Source organism: Medicago truncatula, chromosome 8, assembly GCF_003473485.1.
Source record: "Medicago truncatula cultivar Jemalong A17 chromosome 8, MtrunA17r5.0-ANR, whole genome shotgun sequence".
In the NCBI taxonomy this organism is placed as follows: domain Eukaryota; kingdom Viridiplantae; phylum Streptophyta; class Magnoliopsida; order Fabales; family Fabaceae; genus Medicago; species Medicago truncatula.
The window spans coordinates 34,253,395-34,276,622 of record NC_053049.1 but is presented as its reverse complement, the minus strand read 5'-3'; the positions used below and the strand labels follow the sequence as shown (position 1 = coordinate 34,276,622).

The window sequence follows — 23,228 nt, the reverse complement described above, 5'->3', positions numbered from 1 at the left end:
TCGAAAAGATCATGCTATTGTTCCCTATGATGCAACACCTCGAAGGTACCAAATAATGAGTAGATCCAAATGAATTTACGAAAGACAAACCACGGAACAAAATTCCGATCTACTATGCGACAACATCAGGTCACAGGCTATATGCTAGTGTTCTCAACCATGTCTACCATTTGCTGAATCCAAATACTTATCAAATTGATTTGAACACAACTTAAACAAAGTACATCTAGAAACCAAAACTTCATGTAGGGTGACTATGATAGATACCCCGAAATCGGGTGACTATGAAGTCGAACATTTCTCAGAGTGATTCTTTTTTATACTTTCTACCGACCACAGGAGTAACTTTCTTTTCTTTAGACAAATTAGAAGATTGCATATGTGCTTTAAATAGAGTTGGCTTAACATAATTACCCATTTGTTCTGCAATTATTTTTAGCTCCTCTTGCAACTTAGAGAGAGTTCATTAATTTTAGTGTCTAGAGTAAGATTTAAGTTCTTTCAAATTTTTGTCTAATCTGGTAGCCTCTTCAGGAATCATAGAAATACAACAACCACCAAGCCTCTTTAGGATTCACATAGATAATAGTTTCATTTAAGTGGGACACACCCTCATTTAAGGTCACCCACACGGAAGACCAAGAATTCAACTTTAAATAGTTGAATTCCCTCAAAACATTACATTCCTCAAAACATTCTCTCATCCAAACACACTCTGAGAATAAAAGGATAAAACCATATTCAATCAAACGAATTAGAGATTAATTTCATAGCCGAAGTTGAGGGAATACCCTGGTGGACTCACTCTGGTGCAAAAGACCCTAGCTCAACTTGATTTGGTACATTTACTGACTACAGATCTTTCTTTCTTTTTTTGTGTCCTGTCTGGAGGATTAAATCCATACTATGTGAAATGCTGGGTTCTGTGATTAAGGTTAAATGATTTTTAGTTTTTTTTGCTATATAAATTATTTATAGTTACTGAATTGATAGCGTGAATTGGCAGAATGCAATATTGTGAAGGAGTGAAAGCCATATTTGCCACCTTTTCCTCCTAGAGTAATATAACTCGGTGAAAATCTATGTTTAAATTAAGATGTATCAATTTTATCAACAAAAAAAAAAAAGTAACACTGTACATAACGTGGTTTGTTAGATATTTTTGCGCCACCAACATTGCATCTGTCACAGCCAATGTTAGAGCAGCCACACACCTTTTTTTGTCAATCATTCGCAATCAAATTACTGTTTCAAGATAAGAGCCTTCACATTCACCACCTACTATAATTGGTTAATTCAGCAACCTTTCTTGTTGTATGACAGGGAAAAGTCTTGTTTACAGAAGGTAAGTGCTCCATCATTATATATTGGGATCTTACATGTGCATATTGCTCATAAAGACCCTTCATAAATCTATATTTAAAACATGACCTGTCTACCTCGACTGAATAAGCAACTTCCATATAGAAAAAGATGAAGTTTGAATTTGACACCATTACATACTTGCCTTATATATTAATAGTGTTTTAAACAAAAAATAGTATGCTAAAGGTGTTTTCAAGTTTGGTTGAGTACCGGACACCGGTCATTAAACATAACATAATACATTTGTTTCTCTAACCTAAAAACGTCACCAACCATAAAGAGTAGTGATATATGTATAACTCTTTGGTACAACTTTTATTACAACTTTAGTTTTCTCTCATTTGATTGGTAAAAAATAATAAAGAGAGAAAAAGGAAGAGAGAGAATAAGAAGATATTGTGAATATGAGAGAGAAAGTTGTCAAAAAATTGTTAGAAAATGGTTGTACAAATATCATTTCTCAAACATAAAAAATAGATTCTAAGGAAAGAAAGAAACAGCTCCCGCCAACTATTGAACAACCAAATGACAACTAAGAACAACCAGAAATCATTGAATAGAGCAAGCATTATAACTAAATGCAAAATAATGTAGATATTATATATATCTTCAAGCAAACAAGGTAGTAATCCTAACTGGGATATTCCAGTCTATTAATACATAAAACTTATGTTAAGAAAAAGGTGGGAACCATGAAATACAAATTTGACAATTAGAATTCACAATAATTTCAAGAAAGCAAAGCACCAACCACCTTATGCTTCAACGAGATCTAGAGTCTGTTAGACGAAAGAACACCCACATAGACTCCAACTTCTTCAGCATAATAGGAATGAAGAATAGGAAGAAGAGGAGAGAAATACATGTTGGAGAATGGTTGTCAAATTTCTTTAGACCGACCTAGCAAATCACAATATCGAACAAGCCTTTTGTGCTTTACTCTTCTTTTTCTTTTGCTTTGGTGGTTGAAGGACAACTCTTATGGCTGCATCAAAGACTGCTTTCACATTCTGCAATAATGAACATAAATGAATTAAAACAACTAAATTACTAATTAATTTAACCGTCATGTACAAGATAAAACTAGATTCAATTATGTACCTGCTGTGATTTCGAACTGCATTCGATATAAGCAGGTGCATTGATCAGCTTCCTAAGCTCTTCTCCCTTCAAGAAGATATGCAAAATTTAGATTTGATTTAATTAAATAGGTAAAATAGATTACAACATGCACAAGAAGTATAGAAACAATTAACATGGCATCAGAAACACAATATTCACCTGAGCAGTGGTAATAGGAACAGCACCTGGATGGTCGACGAAGAACTGCTTGTCATCCCGAAGGTCTGTCTCATTTCAAATCACAAGATAGTTAAGGACTAACTCTTATTTGACACTAATAGAACATGTACAGGTCACAATTACTATTGACACAATTATTCATCCTCCAAATAGAGCAGAAAATGCTCTATGCAATTTATTCACATGTTATTCTTAAATATTGATAGATATCTACAGATAGGACTAACCCATCTACTCACACATACTGCATCATGCCATCATTAATGACTTCTTAATTAATGTCAAATGCTAATACATTTTCAGTGAGAATGAGATGGTAGTCCAAATCAAAATTCTAAATTGATAACTTTCGGATTGTACTTTTGTATTTCATAAACACTTCCGTCCAACTTTCTAGACGCAAGCACATGGTCAAGCTTGATAGCTGAGATCTCTAGCATTGTACTAGACTGCCTAACGCCTTTTATCTGGTGTAATCATATGATAGGCAAAAAAAGAAAACAAAAAAAGAGCTAAATTCATCAAATATGCATGTTGTTGCTAAAACTTTAATAAGGATGAGCATGTGTGAACTGTACTCCCTCCAAAATGAAATATAAACAAAAATGGTAGTTGAAAAGTTGAGGTATATGTACTAAATTCTTAACCACATGCATTGACTTTTCAATTACCACATTTGCTTATATTTCATTCTGGAGGGAGTATTAATTAGCAAATACAAGACAGCAAATGTAAACTTACGTAAAATCCCTACCATACAAAATATCTTGGAATATATATTAGAGACAAGAATGAAGAGTAAAATCCAACAAAAAACATGACCATAACTGTTTGGAAAAACATCGGAAGAATAAAGCCCTGTTTGGATAAACAACATAACTTGCAACTTATAAGTTGCTTCTATAAAATAAAGTTAAATTGTTTTCCTATAAGTTATAAGCAGTTTTCATGAGCTATCTTTGAGAGCTTATGAAAGGAAGCTGAAAACAACTCATAAACATGCAAAGTTGTGTTCATAAGTTCACCCAAGTAATCTCACAAGTATTTATGCCGGTAGATAAGCTCATGTATGTCAATCCAAACAGACCGTGAATTGAAATGAAAGCTTACAAGAGAAGGAAAAAAAGGCACAAGATGAACTAGTAAAACAATCCTTCAGAGTTCACCCCATTACCGGAAGCAAGAAGTTACTCTTCAGTAAAACTGTTCATCCTTTAGAATATTAACATAAAAAGAATTATCAATCATGGGTCATGGACTTCATATATTTAAGATCATATGATTTCATAGCACAAAATGTGCTTAATATCATAAATCAGGTCTTGCTTACATGCACCCTTAAAACACTTGTTAAGGAATTAAAAAAAAGAAATAGAAGAGGAATTTTGTGTTGAAAAAAAGAAATATTTCTATACTTGGTTTCTTAACATGTGCCTTTGGGACACTAGTTAACATTTTCCTTCTTAATTAATACACTAGAGGGAAGCAACTGACTAATGCATGAAATTACAATAACAGATGTTACATTGGCCAAAAATAGACATACCAAGCTTTGTGCCAACCAGAATAATGGGAACACCAGGTGCATAATGCTTCAACTCTGGAATCCACTGGAAATGAGACAGCACATATGAAATTGATCATCATTCCAGTTTATAAAGAAACCACACATTCATATAAAAGGGAATGGACAAAAATGCATTTTAAAATCATGGGTCACAAGGAGCGTAAATTTGAAACACAGTGGGATTGAGTACCTTTTTGGAAACATTTTCATAACTGGCCTTGCTTATGAGGGAGAAAGCGAGAATGAAAACATCGGCACCACGATAACTCAAAGGTCTTAATCTGTTATAATCCTCTTGTCCTGTTTCACAAGAAAAACAATAAAAATCCAGAAAGCACTCTCTACATTGTATACTTAAAAAAGAAAGAAAAAAAAAATCTATAACACTACCTGCAGTGTCCCACAAACCCAGATTCACAGTGCTTCCATTCACAACCACATTTGCACTGAAATTGTCGAAGACAGTTGGCACATAGTCCTGTTTCCAAACAAAGTGAAAAGATGCAAAAATAACAATCATATATCTTTTTCAACAAGCGCACATATGTGATATTAAGGCATTTTTCAACAACCACATTTGCATTGGACCACAATGCCAGAATCTAATGACACATAAAAGAATACATTTAGTGCCAGAATCTAATTATTTCCTTTGTCACGGTTTTTTTATTATTATCCTCATCATTCATAGTAATTTTCATACTCTTAAAAAACATACAAAAAAATTGAAGAATTTAAACAAAAACAGATAAAAAGGGGAAGATCACAACACTGCATGCACGTGAATCAAATCAAAGCACCAAAAACACTGATATCCTCATCTTTTATCGCAAAAACTTCAAAGGAAACAAATTACCCAATCTAAAAGCTTGAAACATTATACAAATATGTTTAACCCCAAATAATAAAAGGATGAACCAGTCCTGTGAGCATAGCTCAATTGGCAGGGATGTTGCAATATGTAGGAGCCGGGGTTCAAACCTCGGATTCCCCACTTATTCACCTTAAGAGGTGAATTTATAGCCACTAGGCTAGAATTTCCTTTGAATTGAGATAATTTTCAATTTTCTCATGTTTTACCACACAACATTTCAAATAAATTAAGTCAATTGTTACATCTCTAAATGTAAGTTTCTTTAAAACAAAATGAAAACCAACTCAAATTTCCGTAAACATCATTAACCATATGTCAACATTTATAACTGAATTTCTCATAGCTAGAATCCAACAATCACATATCACAAAAAGATCATAAAAATAACAACATAAAAAATTAAATCCAAATTACTGAAATTTGAATTTCAATTCCAAAAGAGATAAAGAAAAAGATTATATCATTAATTTGAATACACATAAACATAAGAAGGGAAAATGAAAAGCTCACAGTGGGGAAGGTATTGCTGGTGTATGAAATTAACAAACAAGTTTTACCAACAGCTCCATCCCCAACAGTAACACACTTGATGAACCTAGAAGCGCTCATCTTCTTTCAAACCCTATCCAGATCTTTCACCTTATCACTCCAAATCACTCACACACTCCTCCAATTATTCGCTTCAATTACGCATCTATAATCAAAATCCACAAAATTTCCATCAATGCAAACAAAAAAAATGAAATTGGGTAAAATGCGAAACCCTAACAAACAAACTAACCCATTAGGAGCGTGAGAAAATGAGAATTGTCGCGCATGAAAGAGAGACAAGGAACCCGGGAAATTTTGCCGTTGAAGCGTTCGTTCGTTAAACAAATCTTTGCCAACAAATCACTATGATTGTGTTCTCTTGTTTTCTTTCTCTGAGTTGTTCTTTTTTTATTTTATTTTTTGCAATTATTGTTTTTTGTCCCTTTTGAACAATTGTGTTGTGTTGTGTGTCTTTTCTTTTTTTATTGGGAAAGTTTATTACATTGCATTACGCGTTAATCGCAATGAAGCTCGGTTTCAAACTCAAAATTATTCGGATCGTGACTGTGACTCAATCACAATCACAAATACTACCATCTTTTTTTTGTTTTTGTTTCTTTTTAGGCAACACATTTTTTTTATTTTAACTATACTACTACTAACTTTAAATAACTGTCTGCTTCTGAGTATAAATTTTTTTAGTGGAATGGAAGAGTTCATTTTGTGTGTTCTACGGATCATTTGATGAAGATTAATTACTGTTAGAAGATAACTAAATCTTCATTTGCCCATAACATTTTTGTATGTGGGATAACTTAGACTCCGATTTTTTTTTTTGGTAGTGGACTCTGATTTATTGATTTATTATAATAGCGTGATTAATTTATCGCTAGTATAATAATAATTGAGATTAATTTGAGTTTTTTTTGTCATAACTAAATTTTGGTCAAGAAAAAATTGTGAGCAACCAACTTGAGACTTCATTCAAAAGAAAAAGATGTATAGAAAATTGTTTTGTTGATAACATAAATTGATTTAATTAGTAAGATATAGGTCCGTTTGTGTTAGCTTTTTTTTAAATTGATTTTTATAGTGTAATATATTTTCGCTACAATTTTTTTACAAAGAAATTTTTAAGGAAAATTTTGAATGAAAAATTTGTTTGAATAGTTTATCTTAAAATGTAATTTTTAGTATTTCATCATTTTGTTATAATTTGTTTGGATACTAAAATTTTAAAAAAAGCTATTTTAAATAGCTTTTCATAAAAATCATTTTTGAAAGATGTCACTTTAAAAAATGTGATTTTTACTATGTAAAATCTCTAGTAATGAATATTTAAGTTTTTGTCAAAAAAAAAAGTTAGTGAATGTCGTAATCTCATTTATGACTTATGTTAAATGAGTTTGAAATAATTTTTACTATTTTTGAGAAAAATTTTAAAAAATTTATTTTAAAAATATGAAGAAAAATCTATTTTTTTAAAATCTAAAACAAACGGGCCCATATTCCCCTGACTAGTTAGTAAGGTTATTGTATTCGTAGGTGTTGTTTGAATTTTGAAGCTTTTATTTCAAACCCAACTCCTCAAAGTTATTTAGTTATAAACCAAAAGAAGGAAATTGGTTGGTTCCATTGTTATATCTGACCACTTTCAGCAGTTTAGCTATTTGGCTGATAGTTCTCCGAAAAGGCGATTTTTTATGCAGCTTTTATGGTTATTACGTGTTTGGATGATTTGGAATGAACGAAACAACAGACTGTTTAAAAACAAAGTTTCTAGTATCCACCAATTATTAGAAAAAGTAAAAATGCACTCATATAGGAGAAATAATAGACTAACTACAATCTTATTATTCAGAAAAACACTCCGGTCCTATGATGTTAATGTTAATTAAAATTATCGTGTTTATAAGCTCCAAATGAACCAAATCAATTCGAAATAATTTAACACTTGATAATTTTTTTTTTTTTGTTGAACTTGAACTGAAAATTAAGTTTGTTCATTATGTGATGCAAACATAAATTTTATATAATTTGACTCAATTGTATATAAGTATAATACTTCAAAAGATATTTATTTTTAAATTTATTATAATTAATTTATATATTTAAAAAATTATGTTGAGTTAGTTTTGAATTGTTGGTCTAATTTTTGTCTTAACTAGATTTATATTTTGACGATTCTCTTTTGTGAGGGACTCTGTCAAATTGGAGATATTTTGTGAGTTGACCATTAAATTATTAATTTAAAAGGTTAAAAATCTAAAAATTCTAATTTTTTTAATTAGGTATGTGATTTAATCTAATGAGTTAAACTAGGTTGTTCGCGAACTTGAATCAAGCTATATAAACACTTTTTTACCTTAAACTCAATTTTATCCGGCCGCTGCAACTTAAAAACCTCGTTTAGGTTGTTTGGTTGATGAGTTGAAGGACGTTGAATGAAATTTAAAGAGAAAATGACGAATTCGATTCACGAAAAATAACATTTCTCCCTCCCATCAAACAATAGACTCCTAAACACAACTAACATTTTCTTATAATTTTTTTTACAACTTTAAAACACTTTTAATGGATTTTAATTCTTCAAAATCGTGATTCTATACCAAGATCGTAATTATTATCATTTTTGGTAAAAATTTTAAACTGTTTGCAACATCATTCAAAGTTTTTAAAATGACCAAGCTTTGATTTGTAATATTATAAATTATTATACAACTCAATTTTTTTTATCAAATGAGACAATTTTTAATCGATTTAAACCCTAAAATATTCATTCGCAGACTCAATATTTGAGTAATAAATATTAGAGTGCTGCTATATGCAATGAAATAATTTGTCCCGAACTCTTCTTGAAGAAGCCTTAAATATAGGCAAAACAGTTTTACAAGAAAATCATGATTGTGGTCGTGAAATTTGATTTCGCTGGATGACGCATACATATGGTCATACGAATTTCATTCTCTAGGAAAGGCCAAAGGGCAAAGTGTGACGCAACAATACTTTAGCATAGCTATTGGGCATTCAATTATAGTTAGTTAGTGATATATGCTGTTTTCAGCAAAAATGTATAAGCATGATGAAGAAAATTGAAACCAGACATGTTATATGAGAGATGAATTTCAAGCATGCAAGCAAAAGAACCAAAAGTCCGCTTATTAGTATGGGAAGGGATGGCTCGAAATGCCACTAATATAGATAGAGTAGAGGTGACATTTTTAAAAGAAGAAGAGTCTCATGAATGTGCAAATAAGTGGTTGAAAATGATACTACTAGTACTAAACATGCACAATTTTTTTTATTAAAAAAAAGACCTATTATGCATGAATTTAATGTCCAACAACGGCTCGAATAAAATTATGTTAAGTGAAAGAACCTATGAATAAAAAAGTGGAGTTATATTCTCTCTCTATTTCAAAAAATATATTTACACCACTATCACTAAATTTTTTAGCGTATAAAAGTTCAATTATATCGTAACTTAATGACACATTTACACATCCAAAGCCTATGTAATAGAATTTTCTTGGTTGGAGTTCAAACTTCAACAATGGAGTATTTCCACACCTTCATCCATTTATACTTGAGATCAATTAATTTTATTTTTGGGTACAACAAATCAATTGATTTTAATTACTAGTTCGATTGCTCAGTAGAACAATTCTTGCAAGATTTTTTTTTTATATAATTCAAGTAGTTTTTTTTTTTTAATAGGAATTCAAGTAGGCAATTTGTAGATTCAAGTTCAATCACGAAATAATGGATGGTCCATGAAAATCTTATGACAAAGCCACTCACCATGTGACTTGCAATCTAGTTTTGTTTTATTTTATAACAAAGGACACGTTATTTTGATGCTATTGTTATTTGCAATGAAGAAGGTAGATCATTTTTAAAATGTTTTTTTAATCATTGGTGTAACGTATCCAATAATTTTGTTTATGGCTAACTTTTGTTCGAGAATCCGGCTGATCATCTTTAATGTTACATAATAATATTTTTTCCATCCACAAAGTTCCAATTTGAGATCTTACTTAAGGGATTTAAGTTAAGTTTCACGCGAACCAATGTAATGTAACTTTGGTAAAGCATCCCTAAAACTTTGGTAATATAACTTAAATGAAGTCTTCTCACATAATCATATTTTTTTCATCTACAAAGTTCGAATATGAGATCTTACTTAAGGAATCCGAGTTCAGTTTCACTCGAACCAATGTAATATAATTTAAGGAAGTCTTTTCACGTAATCATATTTTTTTCATCTACAAAGCTCAAACCTGAGGTCTTACTTAAGGAATTTGAGTTCGGTTTCACTTGAAACAATGTAATATAACTTTAAAATATCCCTAAAATATTTGGCAAAAAAATTGATTAAAAAAACACCATGTTGAGAATGAATTGCAAACGTGTTATTTAAAAGGTATTAAATATATCAAAAAAAGAAAATTACATTGCCTTACTAGTTAGTAGTATTACTAAGTGAATTTGTATCAAAATTCACTTGATAATATTGCAATGTAACAATTAATAATACCATTACCTATAAATGCCCCCCCCCCAAAAAAAAAATAAAATACTATTACCTATAGTTAGCTCTACAACATAAGAATCGCATAATTTGAGAGCACAGAACCCCTCTCCCTTGCCCTATAAATTGTGTGCACCAAGCTGAAAATGTCATTAACTTCTTTCCAAAGATAAGTTGAATACCTTGGTCATAAAAACATGAAGTCACTCTTTCAAGTAATTTGTTGGTGTTCTACCATAGCCATCATCTTACAACATGTTTCTTCTGTGAGTCTACCTTTACCAAACAATGAAACAGTGCCAGCAGTTTTTGTATTTGGTGACTCTATAGTTGATCCAGGAAATAACAACTATATCAGCACTCTTATCAAATGTGATTTTCCACCATATGGTAGAGATTTTGATGGAGGAGTTCCAACTGGCAGGTTCAGCAATGGTTTAGTCCCATCAGACCTTGTTGGTACAAAATTTCATTCTCTTCCAAGATAAGAGAACATAATAAACCTGTTATTATAATGTTCTTTTTTTAATTTCTTACAAACTTTTTTTTGCTTCATTTTTCAGCTGAAAAATTTGGAGTCAAGAAATTTTTACCTGCTTATCTTGATCCTAATATACAACTTCCTGATCTCCTTACTGGTGTAAGCTTTGCCTCAGGTGGTTCTGGATATGATCCTCTAACCGCACAAATAACGGTAATTACTAATTATTTCAGCAACCTTAATTACACACTCCATTTTTTTATACTGTCGATTTTGTAGAGAAATTTTCTTATTTATTCATCAGTTTCAAAGTTCAATATGCAACTTAGTAAACTATTGTTTTGTCAATTATATCATTAATTATTTATCATAGAGAGAGAAATAGGTTGAATGAGATAACAAATAATTAAGATTATCTTAGGAAAAAGACATAATTACGTCAAAAGTAACAAAATTTATTGATTTTCTCCGCATGTATAAATAACCCTTAAAACGACAACTAAAAAGGAGCTGATCGATTATATGCCTTATATCTTAATTAACTTTTTAAGCATATATTAATTAAATCTAACTCCAGTTTCATGTCTTTGTGTCATAAGAGTGTGAAATCATTATCAGATCAATTGGACATGTTCAAGGGATACATGAAGAAGATAGATGAAGCAATTGGAAGAGAGGAAAGGGCATTGATAGTATCAAAGAGCATATACATAGTGTGCATAGGAAGTGATGACATTGCTAATACTTATGCTCAAACACCATTTCGACGTTTTCAGTATGATATTCAATCATACACAGATTTCATGGCTTATGAAGCCTCAAAATTCTTGCAGGTATGTCTTTGGAATACACATATGAACCATAATATTGTGGTAAAATACGGTCACTGTAGTCACAATTGCAGTTGTGATGCCATTGCAGAGATCTCTAAAATCATTATATTGCGGCCGCAATTGTGGTTGCATATATAGCAATTTGGAATGATGGGATAAATGTTAAGTTTTTTATTATAGGACATGTTATGTTACCCCTTATACTAAAGTCAAATTTAGGTAGAGAAGTATGGTAGCCTTAGACAAATAACTGAAATCTTGTGATAATATTGCTATTTACAGCTAACATTTTCTGTTCATAGCCAAACATCAACTTCTTCAACGAGGGGGTGGATAAATTTGGACTGTCAAATATAAATGTCTACTATACACTAAGAATATGAAACATGAATCTACTATTGATTCTTGATTTTTCTTTTCACATACTTTATTATATTTTATAGATTAATCTTTAGTCTTTCTGAGTGATAACTTAAAAAGGATTGGGGTGCAGGAACTATACAGACTAGGAGGTAGAAGGATTGGAGTATTTGATGTACCAGTTATAGGGTGTGTGCCCTCACAAAGAACACTTGGTGGAGGCATTTTTAGAGAATGTTCAAATTCTTCTAATCAAGCAGCAATGCTCTTCAATTCTAAGCTTTTCAAAGAAATGAGGGCACTTGGAAAAGAGTACTCAGATGCTAGATTTGTCTCTCTTGAAACTTACAATCCATTCATGGACATCATTCAAAATCCTTCTAAATATGGTAAATACATACTAAAAATTTAATTACTATATACGGAAATTAAGTAAAGGAGTTTTATGCATACATTCAATCATATCTTATTATGTAGATATTTGTAAAGATATTTTATAAATTAATAATGTGGCACGACACAAAGATAAAACATGATTCATAATTGGATAAATATGTAACACTATTTTACGTTGTAAATATACTGTACCGATAGTAATCTCAACTACTAATCAGTCACATACATTCTTTACTAGGCCCCATATAATCACCAATTTGATGCCAATATCATGTGCCCTCAAAGTCACATATCATAGAGGCATGAAATTCATTTACATGTTCATATAAATCTAGGTTTCAAAAAAAAAAAAAAAACTTGGTGTATATATTTACCTCAATCGTTCTTTCATGCACTTTCCATGAGAAATATAAATTAGCACACGAAAACCTTCAATGCCTAACTTTTTTTTCATTCTTTTTTTGGTTTCAAAGAGCCTAGTGCTAGTGGCGAAACTCACATATATTAAATGAGAAGAAAATGAGTATTGTGGGTTTGAACATACACCCCGGCATTCATATTTCTCCCCAACCTTTTATAATTTGAGGTGCACTTACGTTAAAACATCCAACTTTTTTTATATTCTTCTACCTTTTCAACTTTATTAGCATTTGGTAATAATGATATCATACACTTTTTTCATTTCTTGAGAGATGATTGCAAAAAAAATAAAAAATAAATCAAAACATGTCTTAAATTATTTTAATTTTATCTAGAACTTTTGAATCATATTCATATTTATAATTGACTGATTGGTTTTGAAATTTGGTGGTTAATAATTAGGTTTTAATGAGACAGAGAAAGGATGCTGTGGTACAGGGAATATAGAAGTTGGAATTTTGTGCAACCCTTACAGCATAAACACATGTTCAAATCCTTCAGATTACGTATTTTGGGACAGTTATCATCCTACAGAGAAAGCTTACAATGTGCTTAGTTCACTTGTACTTGATAAAAAAATCAAGGACTTCTTCTAAATACACTTTTGATCTCATTCTAAATTACTATTTAATAATGTATTTTTCTTCTTCTTCTTCTTCTTCCTAATAGTGTGATTACATAATAAGATGTCTAAACGATACCATATAACATGCATTGTGATGAGAATATATATTATCTAGCATATTTATTTCAATTTGAACAATTATGATGTTAGGATGATATTGTAAAAGCTACTACTATTCCAATTGAGAAATTATTACATTTGCGAGAAAACAGTTCAAATACAATTGTGATGTCAATTGCACTTCGTAAGGTTATATAATTGTTGTATTTTCGGTGTATTTAGAGATATTTCAAAAGTTACAAGTCCCACTTCCGGCCCATAAATAATTTTTCAATTTGAAATCAAACAAGTTGTTTTAGTAAATGATAAAATGAGTTTCAATTGGTCCACATGGGACTTGAATTAGGTATGCAGTATCTAGTCTAAAGATTCCAGAGAAATTGGTTCAGTTTTTGGACCAATTGAAGTTGGTTTCATATGAATGAGAAAATGTATGGATGGTGATACCTATAAAACAGATACTCTTGTGGAAACACATTATCTGCATGAGCTTTCTTTCGTGATAAACTTACAAAACCTTTCCCAATGGATTGAGCAACTACAAGTGCCTCATTTTGGTTATCTTTCCATGCATCTGTTTTAAGGAAGCAAGAATAGAATTTGCAAGTGTAAACAATTAATTTAATTTTAAATAAATGTTGTTTAATGTTCTTTCATACAAACCAATAAAAACAATAAATGAATGGATGCGCCAAATAATTTTACAAAAATGTTGCGATTAACTGTTGACTATTAACAAATGCATAGTGATTAGTGATACTTCATCGGTCTCATTTGTAATATTTACTTGTCTCATATTATTTGTTTCTTTATATTATCAATGAAACATTAGTTACTTTTTTTCCCGAGTTTTTCTAATTACACCCTGTTTAATCCTGGTTGCACCCCAAAATGACAAAATTACCCTTCCATAAAATTTAATTTTCAAAAAGCATCTTCCTTTTTTCTTGGTTACACCCTAGATCCCTATTCAGTTTAAGTAGTTCATGTAAACTTAGTTTCAGTAGGTCATGTAAACTGAGTTTAAGTGTACCTATTTAAACTCAGTTTAAGTAGGTCATGTAAACCGAATTTAAGTGTACATTTAAAAGTTCAACATTGTTCAATGATTCTACGTAATCTCAGTTTAAGTATGTACATGTAAACTTATTTTAAGTAGGTCATGTAAACTAAGTTTAAGTGTACATACTTAAACTCAATCTAAATAGATCATGTAAACTTAGTTTAAGTAGCTCATGTAAACTGAGTTTAAGTATACATACTTAAACTCAGTTTAAGTAGGTCATGTAAACTCAGTTTAAGTGGGTCATGTAAACTGAGTTTAAGTGTACATCTAAAAGTTCAACATTGTTCAATGATTATACGTAATATCAGTTTAAGTATGTACATGTAAACTTAGTTTAAGTAGGTCATGTAAACTGAGTTTAAGTGTACATACTTAAACTCAGTTTAAGTAGGTTATGTAAACTAAGTTGAAGTAGATTATGTAAACTAAGTTTACATGAACCTACTTAAACTGAATTTAAGTTAACCTCAACAATGTAAAACTGAAACTGTCGTATAGTGCAGTTGAATAAGAAGAAGAAAATTGAAACCAGCGTTATTGAAAAAGAAGAAAAAATTCACTTATTTATATGCAATCGAGTATGAATGAAAGATGTTTTGATTCACTCTTTAATCTTCCATAACGATTAATTGAACATCAGGATTGTTTGATCGTTGGTGGGTGAAAGAGAGTGAAATTTTAGAGTGACAATGAATGAAATCAAGATTTTAAGAAAATTTATATAAAAGGACAATTTTGGCATTATCAAAAACTTTTTAAAAAAATTGGGTGTAACCAGAAATATATAGGATGTGAATAGAAACTCTTTTTCCCCACTAGTATATCATTGTTTATTGTATCTCGACACATTTAACAACTACTCTAGTGAATGAGGGTGCTGTTTTAGTAAATGAAACTCATTTTATCATTGAAATTAATACAACTATCAACTAATCATTTCTTAAGAATTAAGCACAGTTCAAATAAGACACTTAGAATAAGACTGATGAAGTATATAATAGTTTGAAAGTCATGCACATAATAGTATTAATTTGGGGGTAAAATTAAAATAAATTAATTTATGTTGTATTAAGAAAGTAAAACACTTATTTTAGAACAGAAAAATATCTTTAATTTTCACACCTTAATTTTTTTATTTTTTTTTATAAAGTTTAATGTTGGTATTGCTATGACAAAGAATTGGATCAACACACCCAATGAAGTAGAGTTCAGAAAATTGTAAACTGTGCCCTTTAATTTTCCCTTGGCTAACAAGAAATAGCTAGCACCTTTGTCATGACAGTTAAGTAGCTGTTACCAACAGGTAAAGTGTTACATATTTCCAATTAAAAAAATGTTTCAAACTAGTCCCTACCCTTTATAAATCAACATTCTTTAAGGTCGAATCAAAAGAGTGAGATTCAATTCAAATCACATGATGAAGCTTTTCACTCTTATTAAATATTTTTATGTCTGTCCTTTTCTGGTTTTGTTTTATCCATTTGATGTGACAGCTACATTTGATGAACCTCCTTATAAAAACCATTCATTTCCTGCTGTTATAGCATTTGGTGATTCGATCTTGGATACTGGCAACAACAACTATCTTTCAACAATAGTGAAGGCAGATTTCAAACCGTACGGGAGGGATTTTATTGGAGGAAAAGCAACAGGAAGGTTTTGCAATGGAAAAGTCCCTTCAGATGTTTTTCGTACGTAGTTCTAACATCTAAATGCTAATAATATGCTTCTTATTACACTAACAATACCAAGTAGATTTTTTTTGCATTAAATATGCTTTTCGTCTCTTAAGATTTTCATTTTTTGTTTCTAGTCCTTATTATACATTCAATCCCTGAGAGGGACTGAAGCATGCAGTTTTGCAATTTGTATGGATTGCAAAATGTATATAAGGATTAGAAACAAACTTTGAGATGATTTATAAGGACTAAAAACTAATTTAACTCAGAAAACTTGCATGGTTCGTTATGCTTAAGAATTTTCATGTAATTGCAGTTGAATACCTTGGTATAAAGGAGGCCATGCCACCTTATCTTGATCCAAATTTGAGTACTGAAGACCTCTTAACTGGAGTGTGTTTTGCATCTGCTGGTTCAGGATATGATCCTCTTACAATTGAACTAGGAGTAATAATTTCTGTCTTTAAAACTTTAGGTATACTTCTAAATTTGTTTTTATAAAAAATGCCATAACATTTTTTATTTATTTGTGCTATATATTAGTCGGTGTTATCAGCAGAGGATCAACTAGAAATGTTCAAAGAGTATATAGGAAAACTGAAGGAAGCTGTGGGGGAAAATAGGACAGCTGAGATTATAGCAAATAGCATGCTTATCATAAGCATGGGAACCAATGATATTGCAGGAACATATTATCTGTTGGCACCATTCAGACAGCTTGAATATGATATAGAAAATTATACAAGCATGCTGGTCAGTGCAAATTCAAAATTTGTTGAGGTATGCTTTTGATGTGAAAATGGAACAATATTTGCATTAAAGAAGAAAAATATATTTGTAAGGACTAAATAATAATACAAAATATTTTTACCAGCCTAAAATAAAAATATCGTATACTTGCAGGACCAAAAATATATTTAAACCACATTTTAATTAACAATGTTTCCATTGGTTAAGAGGTGGTCAATAACACCCTATATATTAGAAAAGTTCATGTTTTGATGGAAATATCATGAAATTGAATGATGAAGGATCTTTATCTATTGGGAGCAAGAAGGATTGGAATATTCAGTTTATCACCAATAGGATGTGTGCCACTGCAAAGAACCATAAAAGGAGGCCTATCAAGGGAATGTGTAGAGATTTTAAATGAGGGAGCATTGATCTATAACGCCAAGCTTTCCACTTCAATTTTAGATTTAGCAAGAAAACTTCCAGATTCAAGGCTTGTCTACCTTGAGAACTTTAGTCAATTGCATGACATTATCATAAACCACAATGACTATGGTAAGTATCTCAAGTTCATACTCTTTAGGTTCTCTCACCACAGCTAAATTTCATGGCATGACGCTTATATATTTCCTAATTCAACTTAAATAAGTGTGTTTCAGGCGATACTTGTCGCCTTGTCTATAGACCCAAAAAATATTCATTTACATGATGCCTTAACAAGTGTCTTATTTTTATTATATATGAGAATATTTATCTGAATTACTAAAAATATAACCAACAGCATTCCTGCTTGAATTAAGATGAACTGACTTACTCATTTTTGTGAATCAGGATTTGAAAATGGGGATGGTTCATGCTGTGGCATTGCAAATATAGAACTTGGTCCTCTCTGTAGTTCTTTCACCTTGAAAGTGTGTAATGATACCTCTCAATATGTGTTCTGGGACAGTTACCATCCCACAGAGAAAGCTTACAAAATACTTGTCAAAGAAATCTTAGATAAGAAGCTCGATGAGTTTGTTTGAAAATATAATTTTCCTTTCAAGAGTAGGACTTATACCCTCCAGTGAATCTAACGCTGAGATTGGAAAACCATTAAATATATTTTACCAGTTTATGAATTATACTGTACAATGAAATTAAATAAAGGTTCAACAAATATAGTAACAGACCTGGATATGTCATGCTTATAATATTGCACTAAGGATTTTGTCAAAATCAAGATGGAATAATTGAAAGGATCTTATGACAAGCATGAATATTTTAACTACTTGTTTCTTTATAAGTTTTTTTTTGGTAATAAATTTTTTTATGCAAGTTGGGTTTCAGAGGCTCATCAACGTCAGAGATCTCTTGCACTTAGAGAGGTCCCTACATCGACAATGAGCTGAATTCTTACCAACCTGACAAACTTACATTGGCAGTTCCTTCATAAGTTTAAATCAAGATGGAAAATTGAATTTTATATTGGTTTAAACCGTTGAGTATTTAAATAATAGTCCAAGATTGACTGATGAAAATGTTATCTCTATCTGAAAAATCTGAAAACTATGGAAGATAGAAATTTGTGGAGCTTCATAACTTTGAAAGAGTAAAAATGAAAATGAGTAGTATACTCTATGTAATGTAAGTATCTCTTTGTTTGGAATTTAGGAAAGGTTCCAATAAAATCAATCCAAGGAGATGTCATACCATACTTGCTTAGGGATTGGCTAAGGCTGCAAAAGACTAGCAGGAGATAACTTGGTAATTGTTCCTTTGGCTAAGATTGGGCACAAGTAGCACCATGTTTTTTAATATGTCAGCTTTCATTGTTTTCCAATAAAGCATGTCAGCTATCATCTTATATTAAAGATCACCCTTGAGGAATTTGTGAATAGTTACACCAGTTACTACTCCCTCTTGTAACAAAACTAGTTAACTTTTGCTATTACACCTCAAAAAATACTTTTGCAATTACAGTGCAAAACATGACAATGACAACTATAGGAGATCTTGAAAGCATGGTGATGTATGTTGCCAAGGCGTTGGTCGCATACAAAGAGTTCTCATTTGAATAGATATATTCGAATGAGGTTTGAGAACTCCTTTATATGTTGCCGTTTTAAATGGCTTTGTTTGAGAGTTAACAGAAAAATGGAGGTAGGTGCTTGAGAGGGTAGAGAAAACGATAAAAATTTCTCAACTTGTTTGAAATATTTTTTAAAGAGGAGGAAAGTAATGTTTATAATTATTTTTTTGGTTACAAAGCTAATAAAAAACGGAAAGAAAGAAAACACAAAGAACAAAAAGAAACAAGCTAGGCCCTAGGGAAATAAGTTCCCTGGTGTCGTTCCTTAGCAGGCCAAGGAGGTCGGTTGGAGGAGAAGAGTGAATAACAATGTCATCATCTGAAGCAGCTCCTAATTTTGCCATAAAATCCGCACTCTGGTTACCTTCTCTGAGAATGTGATGAATTGAGAAATTGCTGGTAGCCAGAAGATCTTTTATGTCCTGCACAAGAACAGCATAAACATGATAATGCGATGACTCCCCATGGATGAGATTAGTGGAAAGAAGTGAATCCGGATAACCATGTTTTTAGCAATCTAAGACCGCGATAAATTGCTGTCAATTCAGCCAGCAATATGTCTTCGGAGTGGGACTTGAATTAGGTATGCAGTATCTAGTCTAAAGATTCAAGAGAAATTGGTTCAGTTTTTGGACCAATTGAAGTTGGTTTCATATGAATGAGAAAATGTATGGATGGTGATACCTATAAAACAGATACTCTTGTGGAAACACATTATCTGCATGAGCTTTCTTTCGTGATAAACTTAGAAAACCATTCCCAATGGATTGAACAACTACAAGTGCCTCATTTTGGTTATCTTTCCATGCATCTGTTTTAAGGAAGCAAGAATAGAATTTGCAAGTGTAAACAATTAATTCACTTTTAAATAAATGTTTAAAGTTCTTTCACATAAACCAATAAAAAACAATAAATGAATGGATGCGCGTAGCGATTTTACAAAACTGTTGCGATTAACTATTGAATATGAACAAATGCTAAGTGATACTCCATCCGTCTCATGTTATATATTATATGTCTCGTTTGTTACATTTACTTGTCTTATATTATTTGTTTCTTTATATTACCAACGAAACATTATTTACTTTTTTCCAATAATATATCATTGTATCTCTAACACACTATCAATTACGCTAGTGACCGCTATTAATAAGGTTGTTTTAGTAAAGAAACTCATTTTATCATTGAAATCAACACAACTTAATTATAATGAGATATTTATAATAAGACTGGCTTGAAAGTGATGCACACAACACACCCAATGAAGTAGAGTTCAGAAAATTGAAAACTGTGCCCTTGAATCTTCCCTTAGCTAACAAGAAATAGCTAGCACCTTTACCATGACAGTTAAGTAGCTAGCTGATACCAACAGGTAAAGTGTTACGTAGTTCCTACGTATGAAAAAATGTGTCAAATAAGTCCCTACCCTTTATAAATCAACATTCTTCAAGGTTGAATCAAAAGAGTGAGATTCAATTCAAATCACATGATGAAGCTTTTCACCCTTATTAAATCTTTTTATGCCTGTCCTTTTCTAGTTTTGTTTTATCCATTTGTTGTGACAGCTACATTTGATGAACCTCCTTATAAAAACCATTCATTTCCTGCTGTTATGGCATTTGGTGATTCAATCTTGGATACTGGCAACAACAATTATATTTCAACAATAGTGAAGGCGAATTTCAAACCGAATGGGAGGGATTTTATTGGAGGAAAAGCGACAGGAAGGTTTTGCAATGGAAAAATCCCTTCAGATGTTTTTCGTACGTTGTTCTAACATCCAAATGCACTAATATGCTTCTTATTATTGTGTTAAATATGATTTTCGTCTCTTAAGATTTTCATTTTTTGTTTTTAGTCCTTATTATTCCTTTGATCCCTAAGAGGGACTGAAAGTATGCAGTTTTGTAATTTGTATGGATTAGAAACAAACTTTGAGATAATTTATAAGGACTAAAAACTAATTTAACTCGAAAACCTTGCATGGTTCGTTATGCTTGAGTATTTTCATGTAATTGCAGTTGAATACCTTGGTATTAAGGAGGCCATGCCACCTTATCTTGATCCAAATTTGAGTACTGAAGACCTCTTAACTGGAGTGTGTTTTGCATCTGCTGGTTCAGGATATGATCCTCTTACAATTGAACTAGCAGTAATAGTTTCTGTCTTTAAAATTTTAAGTATACTTCTAACTTTGTGTTACAAAAAATGCCGTAACATTATTTATTTATTTATTTATTTGTGCTATATATATATATATATATATATATATATATATATATCAGGAAGTGTTGTCAGCAGAGGATCAACTAGAAATGTTCAAAGAGTATATAGGAAAACTGAAGGAAGCTGTGGGGGAAAATAGGACAGCTGAGATTATAGCAAATAGCATGCTTATCATAAGCATGGGAACCAATGATATTGCAGGAACATATTATCTGTCACCATTCAGAAAGCATGAATATGATATAGAAAAGTATACGAGCTTGCTGGTCAGTGCAAATTCAAAATTTGTTGAGGTATGCTTTTGATGTGAAAATGGAACAATATTTGCATTCAAGAAAAATATATTTGTAAAAAATATTGAATACTTGCTGGATCAAAAATATATTTTGATGGAAATGTCATGAAACTTCACGATGAAGGATCTTTATCTATTGGGAGCAAGAAGAATTGGAATATTCAGTTTATCACCAGTAGGATGTGTGCCATTCCAAAGAACTGTAAAAGGAGGCCTATTAAGGGAATGTGTAGAGATTGTAAATGAGGGAGCATTGATCTTTAACTCCAAGCTTTCCTCTTCCATTATAGATCTAGCAAAAAAACATCCAGATTCCAGGCTTGTCTACCTTGAGAACTTTAGTCAACTGCATGACATTATCATAAACCACAATGACTATGGTAAGTATCTCAAGTTCATACTCTTTAGGTTCTCTCACCACAGATAAATTTCATGGCATGAAGCTTATATTATTTCCTACTTCACACTTAAAAATATAAGTAAAAAAGGTAATGTATTTGGTTCAAATTTGGACTACATATATGTACCCTCTTATATTTGACCAAACATACTCTATCAGTAACAAAATTTGACACATCTAAGTCGTGACAAAATATAAAGAAAAATCGACTCTTTTTATCCTATTTTTACGATAGCGAACAAAAAATATCCTTCATTTTAGGTCAACTTTTTCTGATTAAATGTTCACTGTCTTTTATGCAATTAGATGAGAGTTAAATTAGATGATAAAGTTGAACTTTTAAAGAAAAATAAGAATAAATGTGAATAACTTATTATCTTTTTTTTGGACAGAAATATAACGAATTATCTTAATAAGTGAGCAAAGGATTAATTTTGCGTATAATTTTATTACGCAGAAAGTGAATCTATTTGTTTATATCTAAGTCCATAGGAAATGCTTTTTTTTTTTTTTTTTTGTAAGGTATAGCTAAGTGACAATGTTAATATGGTTAAATTGGACATCTACAGTTGGGCTCGAACCCAAGACCTCGCAGTTTTTTGTGAGTCTCAGATGATATTTATTGTCTTGTCTACACAGACCCCAAAAAAATTCATTTACATGATGCCTTAACAAGTGTCTTATTTTTATTATATATGAGAATATTTATCTGAATTACTAAAAATATTACCAACAGCATTCCTGCTTGAATTAAGATTAACTGACTTACTCATTTTTGTGAATCAGGATTTGAAAATGGGGATGCTTCATGCTGTGGCATTGCAAATATAGAACTTGGTCCTCTCTGTAGTTCTTTCACCTTAAAAGTGTGTAATGATACCTCTCAATATGTGTTCTGGGACAGTTATCATCCCACAGAGAAAGCTTACAAAATACTTGTTAAAGAAATCTTAGAAAAGAAGCTTGATGAGTTTGTTTGAAAATATAATTTTCCTTTCTAGAGTAGGACTTATACCCTCCAGTGAATCTAACGCTGAGATTGGAAAACCATTAAATATTTGTTTACCAGTCTATGAATTATACTGTACAATGAATTAAAGGTTCAACAAATATAGTAACAGACCTTGGATATGTCATGCTTAATATTGTACTATGGATTTTATCAACAAAAAAATCAAGATAGAAAAATTGCAAAGATCTTATGACAAACATGAATATTTTAACTAGTTGTTTCTTTATAAGTTTTTTATGGTAATATTTCTTTTTAGGCAAGTTGGGTTTCAAAGGCTCGTCAACGTCAAAGAAAGCTTAAGATTCAGAGATCACTTGCACTTAACAGAGGTCCCTACATCGACAATGAGCTGAATTCTTACCAACCAGACAAATTTACATTGGCAGTTCCTTTATAAGTTTA

The 23,228-nt window shown here is 31.2% G+C and overlaps 3 protein-coding genes across 3 annotated transcripts; 2 read left to right on the top strand and 1 right to left on the bottom strand.

The window, feature by feature from the left end:
- Nucleotides 1-1,914: 1,914 nt before the first annotated feature.
- LOC11438687 (rac-like GTP-binding protein RHO1) lies at nt 1,915-6,098 on the bottom strand. Its single transcript, XM_003629223.4, has 8 exons — nt 5,890-6,098; nt 5,619-5,802; nt 4,625-4,712; nt 4,425-4,534; nt 4,214-4,277; nt 2,647-2,711; nt 2,467-2,532; nt 1,915-2,375 (listed from the first exon to the last, which is right to left on the bottom strand). The coding sequence occupies exons 2-8, from the start codon at nt 5,715-5,717 to the stop codon at nt 2,274-2,276; spliced, it is 594 nt and encodes a 197-aa protein (XP_003629271.1). The 5' UTR covers nt 5,718-5,802; nt 5,890-6,098; the 3' UTR covers nt 1,915-2,273.
- Nucleotides 6,099-10,207: 4,109 nt separating this feature from the next.
- LOC11443183 (uncharacterized) lies at nt 10,208-23,009 on the top strand. The gene is made up of 15 exons (XM_039829148.1): nt 10,208-10,629; nt 10,734-10,864; nt 11,251-11,484; nt 11,978-12,233; nt 13,063-13,254; nt 15,905-16,102; nt 16,407-16,537; nt 16,634-16,870; nt 17,122-17,377; nt 17,654-17,713; nt 20,432-20,656; nt 20,915-21,045; nt 21,179-21,412; nt 21,539-21,794; nt 22,601-23,009. Exons 1-15 carry the CDS (start codon nt 10,368-10,370, stop codon nt 22,792-22,794), a joined length of 2,997 nt encoding a protein of 998 aa, XP_039685082.1. The 5' UTR covers nt 10,208-10,367; the 3' UTR covers nt 22,795-23,009.
- On the top strand, nt 15,815-18,092 carry LOC120577366 (GDSL esterase/lipase EXL3). The gene is made up of 5 exons (XM_039828614.1): nt 15,815-16,102; nt 16,407-16,537; nt 16,634-16,870; nt 17,122-17,377; nt 17,654-18,092. The coding sequence occupies exons 1-5, from the start codon at nt 15,826-15,828 to the stop codon at nt 17,845-17,847; spliced, it is 1,095 nt and encodes a 364-aa protein (XP_039684548.1). The 5' UTR covers nt 15,815-15,825; the 3' UTR covers nt 17,848-18,092.
- Nucleotides 23,010-23,228: the final 219 nt, after the last annotated feature.